Source organism: Ascaphus truei, chromosome 1 (genome assembly GCF_040206685.1).
Source record: "Ascaphus truei isolate aAscTru1 chromosome 1, aAscTru1.hap1, whole genome shotgun sequence".
NCBI lineage: Eukaryota > Metazoa > Chordata > Amphibia > Anura > Ascaphidae > Ascaphus > Ascaphus truei.
In genome coordinates, this window is record NC_134483.1 from 457,732,817 (window position 1) to 457,756,626 (window position 23,810).

The 23,810-nt window shown below is 42.6% G+C and overlaps 1 protein-coding gene across 11 annotated transcripts in view; it reads right to left on the minus strand.

Annotated features, from left to right (window-relative positions):
* The window catches only part of FAM13A (family with sequence similarity 13 member A), a 229,449-nt gene that overhangs the window by 35,349 nt on the left and 170,290 nt on the right, over positions 1-23,810 (minus strand). For all 11 annotated transcript variants that reach the window (XM_075565797.1, XM_075565806.1, XM_075565762.1 and 8 more), the window contains 6 exons: positions 15,796-15,837; positions 14,808-14,990; positions 13,030-13,216; positions 8,566-8,642; positions 6,204-6,246; positions 1,263-1,410 (listed from right to left, as the gene is read on the minus strand). In XM_075565797.1, coding sequence (XP_075421912.1) covers positions 1,263-1,410; positions 6,204-6,246; positions 8,566-8,642; positions 13,030-13,216; positions 14,808-14,990; positions 15,796-15,837 — 680 coding nt within the window. The remainder of the gene's footprint in view (positions 1-1,262; positions 1,411-6,203; positions 6,247-8,565; positions 8,643-13,029; positions 13,217-14,807; positions 14,991-15,795; positions 15,838-23,810) is intronic.

Genomic DNA, 23,810 nt, shown 5'->3' on the forward strand with positions numbered 1-23,810 from the left:
CGAGGAAGCGTGGTTGTGACGTCACGTGCGCAGTTTGCCCTCATTGGCTGAACTGCGCACGTGACCCTGCCTTCGCGCGACAAAATTGTTTGTCTTGCCGAGAATCGCTTGTGCGGCCTCATACAGAAGAGGTTTATCGTTCGCGCCATCGCTGCCACTATAAACGTAGCCTTAGCTGGAAGTGCAAACTTTCACAAGGTTTTTGAATACCAAAAAAAAAAGGGGTATGAACAAACCTTTGCGGGTTACAAAAGAAATACAAAAAAGTCTGTCTGAAAGTTTGCGGGCCGAACATATTCGCCCGGCACTACTGAGAAAGGCAGGAATAGAAGAAAGGTTTTATCAGGGCTTGGACCAGAAAGAACATCAGTTAATTGGAACCGGTCGCTAGTACACTGCAGAGATCACAAATATGTTTTAATCTTACCAGCAAAACGCTCCAAATAAAACTGACAGAGCCAGATCTAATCCAGTCACCTGGGCTACTTGAACCCCATGGCTACCAGATTGCCAAAACAAGCACTACATTCTGTTATCAGCTCCATTGTTCCAACCTACTGTGACACAGTCTTCATGTTCCAAAGACATGTCATTCTCTGCAGCAAATGCTTATGCCCATTCCCCTGCACCACCCAGTGAGCGAGCACGGCACATTTTTGGTTGCACCATATAATCAGCCGGCACTCCAATAATCATCAAATAAATGTTGGTGCATATGCCATAAAGTAAAGACAAGTGTATGATACCGTTTTCACGAAATCAGCAGACAGCACTCAGGTAAGTAAATAAATATTGTAATAATCATAGTGCCGTCTGCTGATTTCGTGAAAACGGTATATCATATATCTATATCAGTCTTGGATGCGTCTTGTAGCTTTAGCTGATCTAGAGAAAATATAAATACTTGTAGGATGCTACTTTTCTTGCAAGATAATGAAAATGATGCAGCCCACAGTTTTTTAGTGGCAAGGTTTAAACCAGGGTTGCTCTCTCCCCTTATATGTTTTAGTTGCAACCCTGGCATTTCAGCATAGGGTGGTTCTGATCAGATTTCAAAGGTGTGAAGTGCAGATGGAAAAAGACACAGGGTGTCCCTGAAAGAACCATCTGCTGTTTCCTACGTTATCTGCTCCTCTCCCCTTTTTATATAACCAGTTTGTTGTGGCTTTATATATTATATATACTGTATATACAAGGCTTGTCAGATGCTTCCCCCAAACCATTTATTTGTGCCTCCGATAAATCAGAATGTCACCTCTTACCTTCCCAGTTGTTGTCATCACACAGTGATGTGAGGTCCAGCCGGGGTACCTCTGGGACAAAGCCCTCCTCACCGACGTCAACCTCCAGGCTTCTTTGTTGCCTGGTCTCAGAGCTACCCTGACGTTCCTGAATCTTCATCTTTGCCGTCTAAAAAATAAATAAAAAAGTTCCCAATGTCAGGAAAGTAAAAAACACACCAAAAAAACCTATGGTTCTAAAAAGGGAAATGGACAGTAACAAATGTAAACGCAAGCAGTGGCAGATCCCTCCTTGTGCAGATGAAGGCTAGGACACAATCCACAGCTCAGGCTCTGTGCCTACACTCCCACGATTCCTGGCTCTGTGACCCTTGCATGCTAATTGGTCACTGGATCTGCCCGGAGGATACAACGCCCCTCTGCGTGCCTTTAACTTTTCCTTGTTCCTGAAAACAGCAGCCTTGCTCCTCAGACCATTTGCCCAGTACACTGCATGTACGTGACACATCTCTGCTTGTTTCCCAGATCGGCCCTCCAGGAATTGCCACTCCCTTTGTTAACAACAACACTGCCAAGACACAAAAAAAAAAAAACCCTATATAATAATGCTCTCGCTGTTGCTAAGGCAGATATAGCAACCTACTCTCTTTGCTGGACTCCCTCAGGCAGCAAGACGGAGCAGAGCTGGGAGCACCAAGCACATGATCCTCCTTTGCAGGCATTGCTAATCAGTTTGTGCCAAGTTAAGCAGTCCTGGGCGCACATTCTCTGCTTGTCCTGTGGATATTTTCTAGTGGGGCTTGTGCGCGGAGGAGGAGGTGGCATGGCAGGTCTATTAATAGTGTGAAGCAGCGCCGAGCTAACACAGCTAGCAGCAGGGCTTGGCAACTCAGCTGGAAAAAGTACGAGTCTTGGGAGAGGGCCCAAATCACACAGACACAGCACGCTGGATAGCAAGAGCGAGATATGGAAGAGAGTGTCAGCATCACTCGGAAACTCAACCATGCCCCTGCCATCCTGTCGAGGCTACAGCAAGAGATTGTTGCAAATTAACCCCTCCTGTGCCAGTCGCCCACAAAAATATTCTGCCATTTTTACGAGGCACGTTTTAGCCGGATTTCATATTCCTGCGTATTAAAGCTAGAGAGTTGCAGTCCTCAATATGTCTTTATTGTTCGCCTTCCCATATTTCGTACAAATCCATTGCAGCCTTTTTGAGTTTAAACGTCGGAAATTTGACAAAAAAATAAAATAAAAAAGTTGAAAGTTGACTTCTGATTTGATAGCGGTTACAGCTTTTGCAAAGTCTTTGAAGAATAATAAGAACATTTTGTTTTGGCATACAGCACAAAGGAAGAAGTTTTACAGTTTAGAAACGGTTTTCTGCATCCCTCGTAGGAAGTGGAACACCAGCACTGATTTAGGCATGTTACTGTGTGAATTACAGCACTGATTTAGGCATGTTACTGTGTGAATTACAGCACTGATTTAGGCATGTTACTGTGTGAATTACAGCACTGATTTAGGCATGTTACTGTGTGAATTACAGCACTGATTTAGGCATGTTACTGTGTGAATTACAGCACTGATTTAGGCATGTTACTGTGTGAATTAAAACATGCTCAAACAACTTTAGATTAGAATTTTAGGCAAAGAAAAGCCACAATAAGTGTTTTTTTTTTCCTTAAGGTGAATTATAATACCTATGACAGGATTACACAGCATAAAAGGAATAAGGGTTTTGTGCATATTTATTGAAGAAATAATTATGGATGTCAATAGGTAATCTAGATAGAATATGAACTACTGATACAGATTTGCACTGAAAATTGCAAAAACTGCTTTAAAACACACAATTTCGAACTTCAACCTAATGTGAATTTGTCTAATTTTTCAGATATTTTTTTGCATTATTTGGCATTATTTGGCCTGTGCTAGGAACACATTTTACTTTTGGCCCCACGGATTAGCTGGAAAAGGACTTGTCTTTATACATGTAAACCATAGGCAAGTTATATAAGTAACCTATAAGAATAGGTATACAAGTAACTAAAAGTCTAGTTATACTATAGGCAAGTTATAGAAGTAACCTATAGGTATACTACACAGCTGAAATGGATAACCACCTACAAGCATAGGGATGTGTGTCCCACCAATGTGGTCCTCTCCGTTTAGAGCAGGAGACTAAATGACTGTGTTCCACATCAGAACAAACGGGCAACCTTGAAAGATTCTGAGGCTTGGGGAAAAGTTTTAAAGTAATACGTAAAGTGGTAGCCACATTTCTTAAAAAAGAGAGACTTTAGTGGGTGGTCTCATTTCTTGCTAGCAGTAAATTATTATTATATATATTTTTAAGAGTAGGGAGGATTGTGTCTCTAAAGGAATTTACTACTTTTCACTAAACCCTTGGGAGATCCAACAGGTTTCATCCGAATCAGAGAAATATCCGCGCACAAAGTTATTAGTAAAGAAAAACAAGCGATTCATAGTGTAAACCAGTGGTTCCCAAACTGTGCGCCGCGGCTTGGCTAGAGGGGCGCCGCGGCTTGGCTAGAGGGGCGCCGCGGCTTGGCTAGAGGGGCGCCGCGATTTCAAACGGACAGGCCGATAATTCTGATGCCTGTCCGGTTGAAAATTTGCGGGCGGCCGTCGGCAAGCCAGCCGTTCTATAGTGTAGTGTGCAGGCGGTCGCGTGTGTGTGTGGGGGGGGGGGGGGTCGAGTCTGTGTGGGCTGGGGCGCGCGAGCCCGTGTGGGCAGGGGAAGAGCGCGTGTGGGCAGGGAAGAGCTCGTGTGGGCAGGGGAAGAGCGCGTGTGGGCAGGGAAGAGCTCGTGTGGAGGGTGGCGTGCGCGGCGGATGCATGCTAGTCTGATCCAGCAGGTACTAACGAGCAAGGAGGAAGTCATCCTGCACTTGTGCCAGCAGCTACTAACGAGGATGCAGACAGGAGTGAACAGCGGGGGCAGAGTCAGAGGTAAGCTAAGGTGGGGGTGGGGGGGCCTGGGGAAATAAAAATGATGGGGGGGGGAGAAATAAAAATGATGGGGGGGGGGAGAAATAAAAATGATGGGGGGGGGGGAATAAGATGGGGCATGGGGTCCAGCCTGGGGAGATAAAAATGATGATGGGGGGGGGGGGAAATAAGATGGGACATGGGGGCCAGCCTGGGGAAATAAAAATGATGGGGGGGGGGGGGGAATAAGATGGGACATGGGGGCCAGCCTGGGGAGGTAAAAATGATGGAGGGGGGATAAGAAGGGGCATGGGGGCCAGCCTGGGGAGGTAAAAATAACCACCCGTTACTTGTCTGCCTGTGTGTACATAGGGGGGAGGGGTGCAGGCTGTGTGAGAGTGTGAGCGTCTGTGAGAGAGTCTGTGTGAGAGAGTCTGTGAGAGTGTGAGAGAGTCTGTGTCAGAGTGTCTGTGTGAGAGTGTGAGAGTGTCTGTGTGAGAGATTCTGTGTGAGAGAGTCTGTGTCAGACTGTCTGTGTGAGTGTGAGAGTGTCTGTGTGAGTGTGAGAGTGTCTGTGTGAGTGTGAGAGTGTGAGAGTGTCTGTGTGAGTGTGAGAGTGTATGTGAGAGTGTATGTGAGAGTGTATGTGTGAGAGTCTGTGTGAGTGTGAGAGTGTCTGTGTGAGAGTGTCTGTGTGAGAGTGTCTGTGTGAGAGTGTCTGTGTGAGAGTGTCTGTGTGAGAGTGTCTGTGTGAGAGTGTCTGTGTGAGAGTGTCTGTGTGAGTGTGAGAGAGTCTGTGCGAGAGTCTGTGTGAGAGTGCGAGAGTGCAAGAGTCTGTGTGAGAGTGCAAGAGTCTGTGTGAGAGTGCAAGAGTCTGTGTGAGAGTGCGAGAGTCTGTGTAATAGAGAGACACCAACTGCGCACTGCAACTGTTAGGTATGTATATACAACTTTGTTTTCACTTTGGGCACCGTGGAAAAATCCTGATTGCCTTGGGGAGCCTTGAAAAAATCCTGATTGCCTTGGGGGGCCTTGAACCGAAAAAGTTTGGGAACCACTGGTGTAAACTCTGACAAAGTACATAACTAGTTACTCCCCCCTGGCCTGGTCTGCAATGTTCTCTTTAGCAAAACAGATTAACACAACACATGGGACCTAACTGGAAGTTGTTAACTTTCTTTGCATTATTATTGTTTCCTGCAAAACAGACTTTGCCCTCCAAACCTTCCGTTCATACTAGGTTCCCGTCACAACGCTCAATGACTTACTTGTTGCTAGAGGTATGTTTATAAGCTCTCTAAGCAACGGGATTACAATGCCCAAAGAATGCAACAAAAAAACATCACACGGGAATTTCACATTTTCTTGACCTCTTCAAGTATCATAATGCGATTTTGGTGGCTTTTTTTCTGTGGCCTTTTCTGGTTAAATACGACTGTAAAAGCTTCTTTTTTTAGCCCACACCACCATTTTATTCTGTTTAGGTCAGATTTATATGTATTTCAAAAAGAAAAAAAAAATAGAAGAAATAAAATAAAATAATGCGTGTGAAGAAATCATTTGTGGTATCAAAAGAGTTGTGTGAAAAAAATTAATAATGGAACGAAAAGACCAGTACAAGTACTTTTCACACTGATTTAATAAGAGATATCAAGAGCAGCAAAGCAACTACCTTTTTCTTTAACCCGTATGATTTAATCTAAACCGCGCTGGCCGAGCACACTTCTTGCGTCAATTGTGTTCCAAAAAACCCTTGCTCAAAACTGGAAGGCGTTGCTGATACCAATATCGTAATAGGATGATACAAATTTGCACCAGACATCTTTTCGATATTTTCAGGGTAAAATTCTAAGGTGGTGATAACCTCGGCGTCCAAGAGATTAGTGTCACATAGAAAGAACTCAACTGGTTTTGTACGCTGGTGTAAACTGATGCAAGTGCTAACTTGCTGTATACAAAGGTTGTCTGTTGCTCTGGGCAAAAGATATCAAACAGATTGACACATACCTGTGGGAACCTTGCATGTTCTCTATCATTGTCACTTTCCTTGCTGTAGGAAGACAAAAAGTCACACACAATATTTGCTTTAACCAGACGCTTGCACTTTTGCAGCAGCAAATCCATATACTGTATTTAAGCCGCCCCCCTCCCCCAGCTTCCTGTGTGAGCAGTATCTGCTTCAATACAATGTAGAACTTGGAATGCAGACAGCTAGGACACAGCAATAATCTGTTCTTCATTTGACTACTGTTGCTTATGAAATCTGTAGTGAAAAAACGACCAGTGTGTGTTGTGGCATTTCCAGCAAACCTTGTCTGGGGAAATAATATACTAGCCTAGTTTGTTTGTTTTTTTTTACATTTCCATGACATTTTAATTGGAAACACCATATGCAATTCTCATTTTAGGGTACATGTATATATATATATAAATGTATGTATATGTATGTGTATATATACGTGTATATGTATATGTGTATATGTATATGTATATGTGTATATGTATATGTGTATGTATATATATATATATATATATATATATATATATATATATATATATATATATATATATATATATATATATATATGTAAATTAACCCCTCCTGTGCCAGTCGCCCACAAAAATATTCTGCCATTTTTACGTGGCACGTTTTAGCCGGATTTCATATTCCTGCGTATTAAAGCTAGAGAGTTGCAGTCCTCAACATGTCTTTATTGTTCGCCTTCCCATATTTCGTAAAATCTATTGCAACCTTTTTTTTATAGTTTAAACGTTGGAAATTTGACCAAAAAAAATAAAATACAAAAGTTGGAAGTTTACTTCTGATTTGATATATATATATATCTCACTGCAGAAGTTTGGCAGCCAGCAGCCATTTACAGTTCAAACAAAGAATATGTTAACACAGAACCCCCCTTGCCCCTATCCTCCGTCAAATAACTACTGCAAACATGAATCGGTGGATTCCCAGCACTGCATGCCCCTGGATCAGATTCAGGCCTTTAAAGCCTGAATACTACATCCAACTCCCACTCCCCCCCCCCTCCACACCCCCCATTTTTTTTTACATGTAAAGCATGTGACGATATATCTTTCCACATTATTACCTAAGCTGGCAATCGTTTGGTGTTCCTGTTATAAATCTGTAAAAAAATCCCAATTGTGTGCCTAACAGAATGGCCGCCTTTCAGTTTCAATCAATCCTTAAGTCAGTATAGCTCAACAGCTACAATGTATCATATTATATAACTAAGGTAACATTATCTATTGTTATAGTTTGCAGCTGAAACCGCTGAGACCCTTGTGATAATTTGTTGCCAAACAGGAAAGTGTTGCAAATATATTGCACTGCTTGGGATGTGTGCTAAAAGCCTGCTATAAAAATCAAAGGATGCTTTAAAACTAATTAAAATGGCATTAACGATTGAATTAAAAAAAAACAAACAAACAAACAAAAAAAGTCTCGGTTATCTAATACTACAGTACTAATTACTATTTTTTTTCAATAAATAAAACATAAAATGTTACGTTTTGCTGCTTTAATGTCCTGGCATTTTTAACAATTGACTATGGAGACATAGTATATGGCTCGGCACCTCAAACCCACCTTAGCAGACTAAACACCGTCTAAAACTGAATTTGTCGTTTTGTTCTCCAATGCAACTATAACACACATCACTGCGAAATGCTCAAACAACTAGATTGGTCATCACTCGAGTCTAGGCGCAAAGTTCATCTTTCCTGTCTTGCCTTCATATTCTTTCTGGACAAGCTACCCAGCTACCTGAACACGCTCCTCACCCCTTCCACATGCAGCACTTATCACCTGAGATCAGACTCCAAAAGACTGTTCATGGTCCCAAGGCTCTACAAAGTATCCGGCCGCTCCTCCTTCTCTTACCGTGCACCCCAAAACTGGAACAACCTACCAGACTCTTACATCCACCACCAGTCTAAGTTCTTTCAAATCTAAGGCTGTCACACATTTTAATCTGGTCTGTAACTGTTTCATACGCCCATAATACAAATTATCTTTAACTGTGCATGCAATGTCTTGTATATAATGTATACCCGGTTCATTATGTAACTGTATTTGTAACCATGTATTATTTGTCTCAACTCTGTGCCCAGGACATACTTGAAAACGAGAGGTAACTCTCAATGTATTACTTCCTGGTAAAATATTTTATAAATAAATAAAATAAATAATAACAATTCAAAATGGCTGGCATTAATTCTAATTTCCTGAAAGCGATGGGACACAAAGTCTCTTTTTCTGATACCTATAGTATAGTTCTGTTGCTTCTCTCCCACTGCGCAATAAGCTGGTGCCTCAATAAATAAGCAATGTTAATGAAATTATATTTACCTTGCCTCTGACAATACTTCCATGCCGGTGAGTTCCTGTCTGTCAATACTTTTAGATGTGCCAAAGCTTTCCGTGCTCTGCAACACAGAATAGAATTTAAATTGAGCAAGCGTGACACAAGAAAACCCGTAGGAACATGAGGCGACATGGTGAACAAGGCAGTTTGAACAAAAACGTCAGTGCATTTGTCTGAAAGTGAACAATTTCGGGGTTGCAGCAAAACGGACCGTCCATATTCCTCTGAAAAACACAGCGCTGCTTCTGGATGCGGTATCAAGCACAAGTGGCATTACGCATTACATTTAGCTGCTACACGCCGTTTAATCTCTCTCCTGTCATTAGGCTTGAACCTCTGATTCGTGCCACACACTGCATGATAACAATCAATCTAGAAATGTGGATGTGTGTGTTTCTTTTTGACCTAGAAAGCTAATCGGTGCATGTGCTGCTATTCTGGAAACACGCTCTCTGTGCCTCACACCTACTGACAGATAAGAGAAAGGAAACTGTCCGTCAGCACTGCAGCAAATACTTTCTACGGTTAGGCTAAATCACGGCATGTCACAAATCTCCTGAATGTCATATCAGCTTCCCACAGCTGTGCTGTATTTCCTTCCTAGCAGAATACACCTTTTCAACGCAATTACTGCGTGGGGTTTCACTACCAAAACGGACATGCTGCTATGCACTGTGCTGCTAGGTATTGTCATTGGTCCTCTTCTGCTCAGCGTCTAAGATGATATATTTCTGTGGCAACTCCGAGAACTCCTTGCATAGCAACACTCGAGAACCAAAACAGCAAAATTGCCCCTACCGGCTACTAAAATGCCATGCAAGTCGTCAGTGTGAAATTATTAAGTGCTTGGGCAATCTACATTTAATTTCCATTCTGCACTCGTACATTCCCAGATGCCCATTCTCGCAAGGTGATCAGATCGCAGAGTGAGGAAGGTAAAAACACATGTCAGGAAATTAAAGTTGACATCCTTTGCTCGAGAGTAAAGGTCACTCACTGCATCTCCCTAAAGGCATACTCTGCTCGTACCTACATATGGTCAGGTCATACAGTACAGCAAGGGGATTTGCCACGTATTTCCTAGTTATATTTTGGCAGGGGAAAACAAGTGGTCGCGGCCAATCTATAGAAATATTAGCGGTGATAATAAAACAGACTATCACGTTGGGTGACAGCAAAAACAAACACGGAGACTGGATTCACACAAAATTCTCTTTAGAAAATGGGGTAGTTTTAGACAGCAAATGTTTCCAGCTGGAGGGCCCATAATGCATCATGGACAAACCAAGTACAGAGGGTTAAGAGGACAACAAACGCAAAATAAAAAGGGTACAATAAACAACCCCAAAGAAGAAACACCAATTCTATTTTTGGAGGGGTGGCAAATGTCACTAGGATTTTCTAGATGTTTAATAAAAGCTCATGTACTAAAGTAAAATAACCAACCGCATAATGGGCAGATCCAAAGAAATGTTTATGGAACCGCCACAAATAGTTTGGAAATCTGGCGTTTCTCCAAATTGAAAGGAGGATTTCACGTTATTATATTTGTAATAGGGTAAGTCTATTCTGCCTGTCTTTCTCCCTGTTATGCAAGTCCCTAATACGTACAGGGCATTAACAGGTTAAATCTGTGGGCTCTTGATCCTCCTTGTGCTCCTCCTTTGATGGACAGGAGTGCGGTGATGACTCATGGCCATTGTGCAGCCTATCAGGGGTAGGTACAGTCCATGGGCCCGCCCTGCTTCCTGAGGAAGAGCCAAAATGTATTCAGTCCTGCTTTGCAGTTCGGAGTAAGCAAATGGGCTGGGAGTCTCTCCCATTGCCAGGATGAGCGGGCCCACCCTCAGGCGTAGGCCTGGGGGACCATCTGACTCAACCCCCCATACTATCGGGATAGCACCATCAAGATAGAGCTGGAGCCTTGATACTTGCACCGCTGCGTGTGTGTAAGAACTGCCGTGGATGCCTGATACAATAAAAGCTCTTGTTCACTCCCCTCCTGTCTGAGTATCAGTCCTTGGGCAGGAGGGATAAAGTATGCAGTGGTGGGGACTGACATCCATACACCGTGGAGCCCATCACCGCTGGAGGCGCACAGCACCAACCTAAGAGGAAGAAAGTAGCCTGTCCTGTTCTCAAAGTAATGCAGATCGCTCCCAGTCTCCTGAACCAACAGGTAAAGCACCACACACATGTAGTAGTATGTAAGTCTCCCAGGGGGGGAGGGGGAGGAGGGGGAAACAGTGCTACATATTATTACTAAGGACATGTTCATTAAGAGGTGCTACTCCGCGAGACGCCTTCTGGTGCCAGAAGACACCTTATCGCCCATTCACCCAAAAACCCCTTCTACCGCCAGAAAATAATACATGACGTGCACTGCTGAGTAAATATGGGAATGTGTGGAGGACGAAATAAAAGCGTTGCCATATGAACACAGTAGATAGGAATGGTATTTTCTTGAATTGGCTTTAGTGCGACTGCACCGCGGTTGGTCACTGGTTTGAAACCCAGGAAGAAGAGAGAGGGGAGCGCTCTCCTGAACAAGGCTAAACCTTTTCCTCAAAGAAAAGAAATACAAGTAGTAAAGCAGAAATGTCATTGCTAGCTTCGGTAATTGGCACACACCGGTTGTTTTAACCGGACGAGCCCTCATTGTCTGCATTCCCATGCAATCAAGTTCACAGATGTCCTTCTTGATAAAGATTCAGGTTCTATTTTGAACCTCCCAAGTCGTCCGTTTTGGAGTTACAATCAAGTTAAAAGAGGAGCATTACGTAACCACCAGTGCCTCAGCAATCTCAGAGCATTTAAACCCCTCTAAAGTGGGAGCGGCATAAAACAAACTGCACTTACTCCTTCATCTGTGGCCTCTCAAAGTCTCCTAACATGCCACTTAGATTGTAAGCTCTATGGGGCAGGGATTTCCTTTCCGATTGTGTGATTTGATGTTATTGCATTTACTGTATTATAATCCCCTTTATTCTAATGTCTATTTTGTGAACTGCTGCGTACATTGTGGTGCGATATAAATAATACCACACATACTCTATCTGATTTCTCTCTCTCTAACCATAACCGCAACTCATTTTCCTTCGAACACTTTCATCTCTCTTTAAAGCAGTAGAACAGGCTGCATTGCGTTTTAATTATTATTATTTTTTTAATTACAGCATTGAAGCAGGCAGTCTCCGGACCTGAACCATGTTCATGTCAGCTACATGACCCCCTGCTTCCAGAGATACTTACCTCTGTAGGTGCTGCCGGTATCTACCTCACATTCAAATGTCCTGGTCACGTGGGCCAATAGGAAGCTGCAACAGATGACATCACGGCTTCCTAGTGGCCCGCGTGACATTATATCCGCCATTATGTTAGGCACACAGTTTCTCTGACATCAGAGATACCGGCACCTCTACGGAGGCAACTATCTCTGGCAGCAGGGGGTCCCTGAAGCTGAAACCAACAGTTCAGCTCCGGAGACCCCCTGCTTCAATCCTGTAATTACATTTTTTTTTTTTTAATGCAATGCAGCCTGTTCTGCTGCTTCAAGCACGCTGATCCTTCCTCCCCTTCTAACTATTGATATCTTTCGCTTGCCGTTTGCGCCTAAACATGTTTCTTTACTCCTACTGTGTCCGAAAGTCTCCCAACACACCACTTACGATTGGAAGATCTCCTGGGCCGGGTCTCCCTTGGCCATATGTGATCATTCTCATTGTTTGTATGTTACTATCCCGATATTGGAACTCTGTAAAGCGTGTCCTGCACTGTTGGTGCTACAGGAACAGAACATGGAGCGGATATGAACCACTTGCCAAGCCTGCCCATTTTCCTGTTATAAAGCCTCAGACCCCATTCGATCCTTGGCTTTGCTTTATATTTAGGGCAGCATTGTGCACATCCCAAGCATTATTGAATTCCCTTAATGCAGGGGTTCTCCACTCCAGTTCTCAAGACCCCCCCAACAGGTCCGGTGTTCAGGATATCCCTCCTTCAGCACAGGTGGCTCAATCAGAGGCTCAATCCAAATCCACCACACTTTTCAGGGAAGTATTTCCTTACATTTTCCTATACACATAAAAATTACCCATACATGCTTACATGAATTGCTGTTGAAGGAATTAAAGCATAAGTTACACTCTGTGAAACCGTTTTATTTCTAGCGCGTCCTACATTTCTGAGACACGTGGAAAATAGTTTCACTCTATGAATTTTTATTTTTTACTTACACCACTTTGGAGTTCTGTTCCTTAATTATTATTGTTTTGGGGGTGGAAAGAGAGAGAGTAAAAATTACTGCAATGATTAAACGGTTCACATGATTGTCAATTATTTGCAAATTAAAGTACTGAATATATATATATATTTTAGAGTACTTTGATTTACTGTGTTAATCACCAAAGAACAGTGTTGGGTGAATTGCTAATGACCATTTGACTCACCAGAGGGCTATCCTTGTTATCATTGAGTACAGAAAGTTTGCTGCTGGATTTCTGCCTCTTTGGTTTGCTCCTCTCCTCAATATACTCAGAGCATTTCTCCTGAAGCGTCTCCACTTCTTGTGCAGTCAGACCGCAATCTTCCAGGCTCCCGCACCCAGAGGGAATGTTCTCTTTGTTAATCACCTCCCTGAAAAACAGAACTCCCATCAGCGCATGTTGTGACTTTAACCAAGCAACCAATTGTAGGGGATAAAACCTGTTGCAATGTGAAAGTGCATCAGATGAAACAAACAACAAACTGGGCAACAGAAGTAGCAACGCAAACGCTGAATTAGTCATCAAGGGGAAGGCTAAGAAGCCATCTTTAAAATATAAGTAGGATTATTTGGAAACGAAAAAGAAACATCTCTTATAGGTTACCCAGAAAGGTTGCATCTCAAATCAATAAATAAAACTGCTACAGCAGATTATCAACATAGCCGTTGCCTAAAAGTGCCCACTCTCTGGAAAACGGATATGATAGCAGCCATATAGAGAAATGTTGGTTATGACGGCTCATTCACTACTAGTTCAAGAACATTCTATGTAGTGAACATAAAACCACAAGGCATAACCGGCACCCGCCCATATCTGTAGGGGGTCGGAAGGCAAGGGAGCAAAAACACTAACTGAGAAATCACTACTGTAGGGAAGGACTCTACAGGGGAGGTTACTGCAAGTTAGAGGATATTGGTTATAGGCAACAAATAAGTGGATAGTGGATAGTGGTGCCCAGTATCATGTTACTGTTTATAGATAATATGGCAGTCAGCGTGCATGCGAAATGTCTTAAGCACTGCAATGGCATCACAATTTGCTTGTAAAGGAATTGGTCGCTGGTGGGACTAATGTAAACCTCTCTTTCCTCCCCCCCCCCCCTTTCTCTTTGTTCACCATAAGAGCTTAAACATTATTCTGGAAAAGCAGTGGACACCTCTGAGTGTTGGCAGTTGTAAATATTAGAAAAATACAATAATGAGGTTAGTATTGGACCTATAATTAGTAGAACCGACTGTATACGAGATGAAAGGCTTACATATAGCCCTACTCATTAATGCATGTCCTGGAATATCTCTTGTAGGGGTTGTGAGGAAGGCCTGAATGTTACCCAAGTCTTTGAAGGTGCATAAGAGAGCGGGGGGGGGGGGGGAGTGAGTTAAGAAAACCTCCAATGGTTTTGTGTCCTTGAAAAATGTTTATGTAAACTATGTTTTTCTCTTTAAATAAGACCATTGTATATTTTCACAAAAATGCTAAGTAACCAAATTCTAACCACTTTAACATTACAATGTCTGCACCATTGTTTATTCAGTTATGCATCGAGTGACACTACGTTATGTCAGGCTCCGCAATTCCAAAGCTGGTCAAGAGTTAGATACAAGGCCCTACACTAAACCAAACCTTAATGAAAAACAGTACACAACTAAGGTCCTACATTATGGGACATTTTGTTTAAAGTGTTAAAGAGGGTTGTCCATGTTGCATCTCTTTAATATCTTGTTAAATGGGAGTGCGCTTTGTGTCCCATTTAAACATACATAGCCCGATCAAGGTAACGTTGGAAGCACTGAGCCATTCTTTTTCCGTATTAATTTCCAGCCTCTAACTAGTTTGTAAGCAGAATTTAACGTATACGCCTGTGATGTCAGCAACTGTGCTTTTTGCGGTTAGGCTTCGGACGGCACGGTTGTAAGCATATACATGCACGAGGTACACGTAAGCCTTTAGCTTTTCCTTACATGTCTCTGGGTTTTTTCCGGGTTTCATCCTGTTCCTTTAGATGCCTCCTCCTCTGCCTGGCGGACACACTTGTGGAGGGCGAGGATGTCCCGGACTCGGAATCCTCAGAACTTTGGCTCCCAGGGCCAAGTACGTCGAAAAGATGTTGCTCCACAGCCGTTCTGATGGTCCTCTCCAGAAGTCTGTGGACCAGAGCAGAGGTGTTTAAATTTTTTTTAAATATCTTACAAAAGATACACATATTCAAAAACCGACACAATGCTTTGTAAATTAAGCCCATCTAGTATTTCAAATGTCTCGGAGGAAAACCATGCATAAAAGTCACGCGTGTTAAAAAATAAACGAGAGAAGGAAAATGGCCTACTGAAAAGTGGCATTGTTCTTAAACATCCTATGCTTCCTGCCAGAGGCTACGCGTGGCTCTAATTAAGGCAACATTCGTCAAGAATAATATTTCAAGGTAATGAATAAAATATGAAGAACTACATAGCAATCCGGCCATGTGTGTTTTTACCAAGGGCCCACTGGCATTAGTAATATTATAATATTATAGGAGCACAATTCTAATTTGTCAAGTATCTTTAAAAAATAAAAATAAATAAATAATAATAGATTCTGTCCACGGTCTGGTGGTAGAAACCGGAAGAAAGAAGGATTTTCTCCTGGAATCATACGTTTAATATATAAATACATCACTTTTAAGAAGAGAAAAAAGTTAATTAAAACAATAACATTCTGACAAATAAGGGAAATGTACAACTGCGGTAGCAAAAAAAAGTTGAAGGATTTATAGATCTATTGCCTGCACCTCAACTTAAAAAGGTATATTTATCACCTCTCTATTAGACACTGCCAGAGCTGTACTGTACATCTGCAATTGTCATTCCTGCTAGTTTCACAGTCTCTCCTTTCCCTGGGTTTACCTCAGGTCACACGTACGTACATGAACAAATCACACACACACATAGATACAGCTTAGTGACTTACTCTCTACTAGCAGGGACGGTGCTGACTTGAGTCACGTGGCCACTGTGGAAAAGCAGGGAAAAAGAATAAAGTTGCATTGAGTGACACCGTTATGTCAGGCTCAGCACTTCCAAAGCTGCTCAAGGGGAAGCAGCTCCTCAGGTTCCTTCCCCCATTCTTCTCGGCATCAGGTTTGCATCATACTCAAAAGTGGCTTAAACCCTGATCCACTGTAAGGAAGACATAATCCCCGACATGCAAGCATCCTACAAACAGATCTCCATTCTTCATCCCCATCCACTTATTAAAGCTGCAAAGTACAGCCTATGTGTAACAGTGCACTCAAAACGCTTTGTAGTTTACAAAATGAATTATAGGTAAAGTTTACAGATAGTTGTATTATTCAATTGTAACTAGTTGTCATCTTATGAGTTCAAGGCAGAATTGACCTTAATGGGAGATGAACCTGAGACATTAAGGAAGCAGAGATATTTATTTACAAGAAGGGAAACTGAATGCGCCAACACAAAAAGTTTACTTGGACTCACTGCATGCATCCGCGTTAAAGGCAAGGAAGCGGTTTCTACATTTAATACAGATGGTCATGAAGGATTATGTCACCCCAGACCTGGAAGATTTAGTTGGACGGTAGTAAAAAGAACAAACATTATTAAAGTGGGGCGGGACAGAATGAAATACACCCCTTTATAGGATGTGCAGGGCCGCCGAATGTAGGAGAGAGCCAGGATAAGCTTCCCGGGCACCCGGCCAGCCAATCCCAGCATTCATGTCTAATGTCTGGTTCGACTGGCTGGGCCCAACCTCTCGGAAACAGACCACTCCCCCCTCCCTTACCCTGCTCTACAAAACGAGCCCACCCTCTGGCAACAACGCTGGCCCCTCACTCCGCAAACAGGACCCGCCATGCGTCGCCGCCGCCCTGCTGATGGACAGGTCAGTGGTACTGTACCATTACACATGGGCACTGCAGTTTGTCATCTATTTGAACACAAAAGTGTATATTGAGTTTGTTTTTTAATATAGTAATTCCCTCGTGAGTTTAGTGTTTTGTTATGGTATTGCAATTGAACCATATTAATTTAGTACCAAAACAGAATTTTACATTGGAAAAACCGCAAAGTGCATTGCAGACAACATTTACCAGTATAAGTCTACAGCCAAATTATAATTTGTTTTCATTTTAGGAGTTAAAGCCAGAGTTATCCTAATCAGGATGTGAACCTGAGACTTTGGGGAAGCAGGAATATCACAGACATCAGCTTCACAAGCCTGGGTTACCTGAACTGAGGATCAACAGTGCAGAAGAATTCACACAATTTCCACACGCCTAAGCATATATGTGACGAGACAGCCACACAATGCCTGAATGAACTCTTTATGTCCATATTGCAAGCCTGTACTTGTAAAGATTGCAGGTCACGCATTGCTTTATTATTTTCATAGCGAAGATGGAGTCAAGATTAAAACCACTGCCTTGCCTCCCAAATCTATGCACAGCTAAGTCACTGCTTGTGCTAGTTAGGTATACACTCCATGGCCACTTATTAATTCACAAATGTAGAAGTCACACTCCATATCATTGCCTTCTCCTCTGTGACCCTTACAGTTCAAACTAAAGTGCTGTATCCCCCACACAGAAGTACCACAACTGCAGCAGCATAGAAATAAATAGTGCTTTCATTTGTTGCACACCCGTTTTTCCAACAGTACAATTATAACAATGTCCTTCACACGTGTCCCCCTCTATATCAGTGTCAATGTTTATATTATGCTTTAGAAAAATTCTGGTGCAAAAACACTATGCAGAGTACAAAGAATAGATGGACTTGATTTTAACAGGTTGTTTAAATGTAGGTTCCAAATCCTAATGGTTATATACACACACACACACACACACACACACACACACACAGCATTAAAAAATGTGCCAATATATTTGGGTCAACTGTCGACTTTTGAAAAAAAAAAAAAAAAAAACACACAAAAAAAACCCAACAAAAAAGACATGTGCCCACTGCACTGACCTTAAAGTACACATATTTTTGACGATCAATCCTAGGTACCATATACTCATGCAGAAAGAAGTACTTTTTAATTTGCATGTTTTAATGTGAAATGTGCAAAACAAAAATGTAAATTGCTTCAATTTCTTTTTCCCCAAAGAAAAGTAACAGTAAGATTTCCAAGATTATGAAACTTGCCCACATTCCTTCTGTGTGCTCGTCAGTCAAGATGAACGTGCGACGGTGCAGAGACTAAAAAGCTCCCCACCACTGCATTGACGGGCTGTATCCTGCTACATAGTGGAAGTTTGCTTATGGCTAGGGTTGTGCAGTAGAGAATACGGAGTCACCCACTTTCAATGAATTAGAACCAATGTATGCAAATATGGGGTCCCAAAAACAAAAGGAAAAGACCATGCCAGGAAACCACACACCACAAATGGATAAATCTGAAGTTTTTCTCCATATTACAGCCGGGGGACTTTGATAAACAGAACAGCAAATAGAAAATAAAACTTGAGAGCACATTCACGTCTCGGACACAGTGGCGTAACTACTCCAAAAGGGCCCCCGGGCAACGTCACGGCAATGCATCACCATGTTGAGGCTGCGTCACCGTGACAATGTAGCGTCACATGACGCTGCAACATCGATGGAGGAGGGCTGCTCTGTTACAGAGGCCCAGCACTCTCCCCCGGCAATCAGTTTCATGGCTGTGGGGAAGAGCTTGGGAGGGGGGGAGCTTCATCACAAGTCTGGGAGAGTCCCGACTCCTTTCGCGCCCCCACCCCCGAGATGGGGCCGCTGGGATTTGCCTGGGCATCCCAGGAGGTAGTTATGCCACTGCTCAGACATGTCCACAAACTGCCTTTCCCCATTATCTCTTGGCATACAATAATTCCACTGCAGCCAAGTATTATGGGTAATGACATGCTAACACTACTTATCCATTTTAACATGAGCCCCTATAAACCTGGAACACTTTTTCCACCGCTAAAGTCCAGCTTCCCTTTCCTCTCCACTTTCAAGTCACATCTCAAGCAATAGATCTATAGGGAAATGTTTGGATAGTTAGGGCGGCAGCTCCGTGATATAGACCCAACTCAATTATATAGTCCTTTTGGGAATGAGAGATCATAATCAAAATGATCCCAGAGGAATAGTGCACAACCCAAAACAAAATACAGTAAAAGGCACTGCACGCAAAGACCTCAACAAAAGCTATGTCATGGGTAATAAAAACAGGGTGGGAGATGGTAAGCAGGGACATTTACATTGGAAAATGTGTAAATGATTTAATGGGTATGGAAAGAATTGAAATGTTTGCAATTTAGTTTTTCTGTAGACCCTCTGTGGCCACAAGCATCATATATCCCCCATTCCAACAACTCATTTAGCACTTGAAAGATGTCAGACTTGTCTTGTCAAGGCCTTAACTACACGTGGGATCTACAAAGTGTCTCAGTGAATGGACCCATTGCCCAAGAAATAAAGTTGCCATTTAGAGAAGGAACAATATTATTGTTCCCCAGAAGGCAGGAATAGAAGTGGTATGGGACTAGTGAAAGTGGAGATTAGTTGCAGGTTGTGGTAATTTACATTGGACCATCGTAAGAATTTTTCACAATCATTATTCACAGTACGACTAAAGTGTACATCTGAAGAAGACAACTGTGAGGCCGTAAAATCGTAGAAAAGGCATCACAATTTGTTAAGAAAAAGCAAACATAACAAGCCTAATCTACAAAATATAAGTGTGTATTCTTGAATTAAATTCTACCCAACAATACGTTGAGGGGGGAGGGAGGGGCGGGAGTGGAGAAGGGAGCGAGAAGGTCACTAAAGTCTGGTATTTCAGGGAACAGAACGTGACATTATCCGAGACAGGAGCGAACGCTGTTATAATCCCCGAGTTACCATTGTATTCACCAAGCTAATTATATGCAAAAACAACAGCCATAATTGAACTCACAAGCACAGACTTAACATCACTTCATTGGTGCGTTAACGTACATAATGTGCCATTATGCAAGGCTTGGCGTGACTCCTATGCAGTCCCTGAAATTGAGCTTTTGTTGGAGTGGAGAGAGAGGCGAGGGGTAAATAATGACAGCTATAACACTATGTTGGTTAAATCACAGCTAACGCTGCTGGTACACCGATCCAGGACATGGCTAAAGCTCTTTTTCAGGGTCTGGATGCGAGCAACACCAGGTTTATCTATGTTACGTCTGTGTTCATCGTAGCACAGTTTACTGAATAGGGCATGGGTGGCCAACTCCAGTCCTCAAGGGCCACCAACAGGTCAAGGTTTTCAGAATATCCTTGCTTCAACACAGGTGGCTCAATCAACGACAGCCACTAGGGCTGAAGCAGGGACACCCGTAAAACTGACTTGTTGGTGGCCCTTGAGGACTGAAGTTGGCCACTCCGGGAATAGGGGATACATTTCCATCTCGTTATCACCAACGTCTGTTTTAGCTAAATCTATTCTCTTTATGGGAGAATACATTGCTTTTACGCTACGGTCCTTCGTGAGCACAGCACAGCGCTACTATTAATGCAACGTTAACTTTGGTTCAAGTCAAATTAGACTTCAATGAATCTGGGCCTCATAGCGTCCCATGCTTATCTAGTAAACCAAAAGATAGTATCAGAACTCTCTGTCTCAGCTACAGATATAAGCGAATACCAGTATAGGGAATATGAATAATTTAATAACACCAATAATAAACTGAAAATATAGCAACAATAGCCAATACGCCAATGCAACAATAAATATCACCATAGAGCACCCCCTTTTATTATTGCTCTGTGGTGATATTTATTCTTGCATTGGCGTATTGGCTATTGTTGCTATATTTTCAGTTCATTATTAGTGTTTTTAAATTATTCATATTCCCTACACTGGTATTCGCCTATATCTGTAGCTGTGAGACAGAGAGTGCTGGTACTATCTTTTGGTTTGTTAGTACTTCTGAATGGAATTAGGGTCCCTTCCTGTTCCGTGCACCCTGCAACCTTGCTGAGTCATTGTGTCAGAGTGCTGTCTATCACTCCCCCTTTCTACCATGCTTATCTAGTGTACAGTTTTTATTTGTAAAAAGAAAGTTCTGGAAATTTGGGGGTGTTTATTTTACACATAGCAGCAAAAACATGTGAAATCTTAATTTTTATGTTATGTTTTTGATTTTTATAAATCAGTCCTGTAGTATTAGATCAGGAGTGAGCAAACTTTTTAGGCCGAGCCCTCCTTTTAATCCATGAAATTTCTCGGTCCCCCTGTCTGATCAAAATCACATTAAAAAAAAACCTTTATTAAACGGTATACAATGTAAATACAAATATGTCTAAGGCCGCGCGTATAGTGCCCGCGACGGCGACGCTAACAAAAGTTGTATTTCGCTTTGCGGCGGCGGTGCGGGCGACCTGGCCATTGATTGGTTCAGGGGCTGTCACATGAGGCGACAGCCCCTGAAAAATCAAATATTGCCGGCTTCAAAAAATCGCATCGCCACGTCACGCTTACTATAAGCACACGCGGCAGCGACAATGCATTTTTCGGATGACGTCGCGTCGCCGGCACTATAAGCGCAGCTTAAATACTTACATACTTCAACAGCTCGCTCTTGCAAAATTAGACTGCGTCCACACTGCCGCTGAGAGCGGTGACATCACCAACTCTCCAAGCATGAGCACAGGGTGTCCTGCATAATTTTGCAAGCACGAGTGGGGAAGTGTTTACACTTTTTTTACCTTAATTCTGTACATTCATAGTATGAGTGATAAAGTGGCAGCCTACCCTTTCACTTGCAGAGGATCGCAGCGAAGCAGGTTGCCAGCGGAGGAGAGCAGCAACACAGCGTTATTGTAGGGCAGACACCGGAGGGAGGGGCGTTTGACATCACAGGGCTCGCGCGTGCTCCTCCCCCGTACCTCCGAATTATGTGACCGCCACCTGCACTATTCTGTTCGGCCGCGCGCGCACATCTTTTTCGCCTGCGCAGCCAGGTTTTGCCGCACGCGCCCCGCCTAAATAATCTTGCGCCGGGGCGACCCCCTCAGATTGTGCACCGCTGCATTCAATCACCACCAACACACAGACACAATACACACTGCAGTCATATATATACATATATATATACACACACACAAACACACATATACACATATATACATATATATATATATATACAGTGGTTGACAAATCACCAAAAAATCTACTCGCCACACAAAAAAATCTACTCGCCACCTAGTACCAAACGTATGCTGCTTGGGCCAATATTTACTCGCCCGGGGGTTAAATCCACTCGCCCGGGGCGAGCAAATGTATAGGTTTGTCGAACACTGTATATATATATATATACACATATACATACACACACACATATACACATATACATACATACACACATACATACACACACACACACACACACACATACACACATACATACACACACACACACACACACACATACACACACACACACATAAATACATATACATATACACACACACATACATACACACACACACACACACACACACACACACACACACACACACATACATACACACACACACATACATACACATACATATACACACACATAAATACATATACATACACACATACATATACACACACACACACACACACACACACACACACAACCTGGGGGAGGGAGTAACTAAACCTGCTCCGGTCCCCCCATGTGCTGCAGAAAACGGGCGGGTAACAGACAGGAGGAGGAGGGCTTGTCTGTGTGCAGGAGGGCCCTGCAGCAAGGCCCCGCCCCCTCTGCAGGCAGACACAGCATAGAAGCAGCAGCAGCAGCAGAATCTGCACGGAGCTTCTGGCCCCGCCCCCTCTGACACAGACAGCAGGGAAGCAGCCTGTGTACGGAGCTTCTGGCCGCCCGTGCACAGCTATGCCCGCCCCCAGGTTTCCCCGCACTCAGCCCGCGCCCCCCCTACATAATCTTGCGCCCCCCCAAGGGGGCGCGACCCCCAGTTTGCGCACCGCTGTATTAGATGATACTTACTGCATTTTGTTGTATTATTCAACTCTAAAGCTCATTAAAAATGGCATTAAAAGCATCCTTTTATTTCTATAGCAGGCTTTAGCCCACGTCCCCAGCAGTGCAAGATCTTTGCAACACAGTGCAAGATCTTTGCAACACTTTCCTGTTTGGGATGATTTGTTGCCAATATTCCCAGCAGTTTGAGCTGCAAACTGTAACAATACATAAGATTCCCTCTAGTTTTGCCGCTTTAAAACCTGGATGGAATTAAATTTAAACAAAAAACACACAACAACATGTAAATAAAGTAAGTGATTCTATACCTATTTGTACTGCAACAACAAGATTGTGACATGAGCCAGTCATAGAGCGATATTACGTTGCTCTATTTGCTGACATCCATTGTTTTGGCTTTTCTGTATTTTACAGGGACTGCTTCAGTCTCAGAGCTGCAGGTCACAAAAAAATCGCATCATGCATCAGTGTTTAACACAAATAAGTACCCGGAAAAAATATTGAGTGGATCAGTCAACTGGTATAAATCAGAAAAAAATGAATTTCTGAAAACCTGGGAATGTATATGTGAAAATCGGTAAATACTGAAAACAAAGAACACCAATTCGGTTACATCAATGAAATACAGCAACATAGATATAAAATATGTAGCAGTTGCGTATCAAGAATTTACCTTTTTTTTAATGCAGCTTTACTACACCACACAAAGAACAGTAATACTTGAGTTAATCTTCTTATTATTAGGAATTTAATTATTCTTACTTCACACACAAAAAAATAAAAAAAATAAAAAAGGATTTAGCTTGTTGTTAACCTTGTGATATTTTAAGGCTAACGGTTGCTCCCTGACACCAGAATTACAAGATACTTAATGAATTACACATTTTTTAACGAACCATTTATTGTAGAGAATTACCTCATTGTTTTTTTTCAGTATGTTGTTTACGTTGACTCAATGAATGAAGCTCTG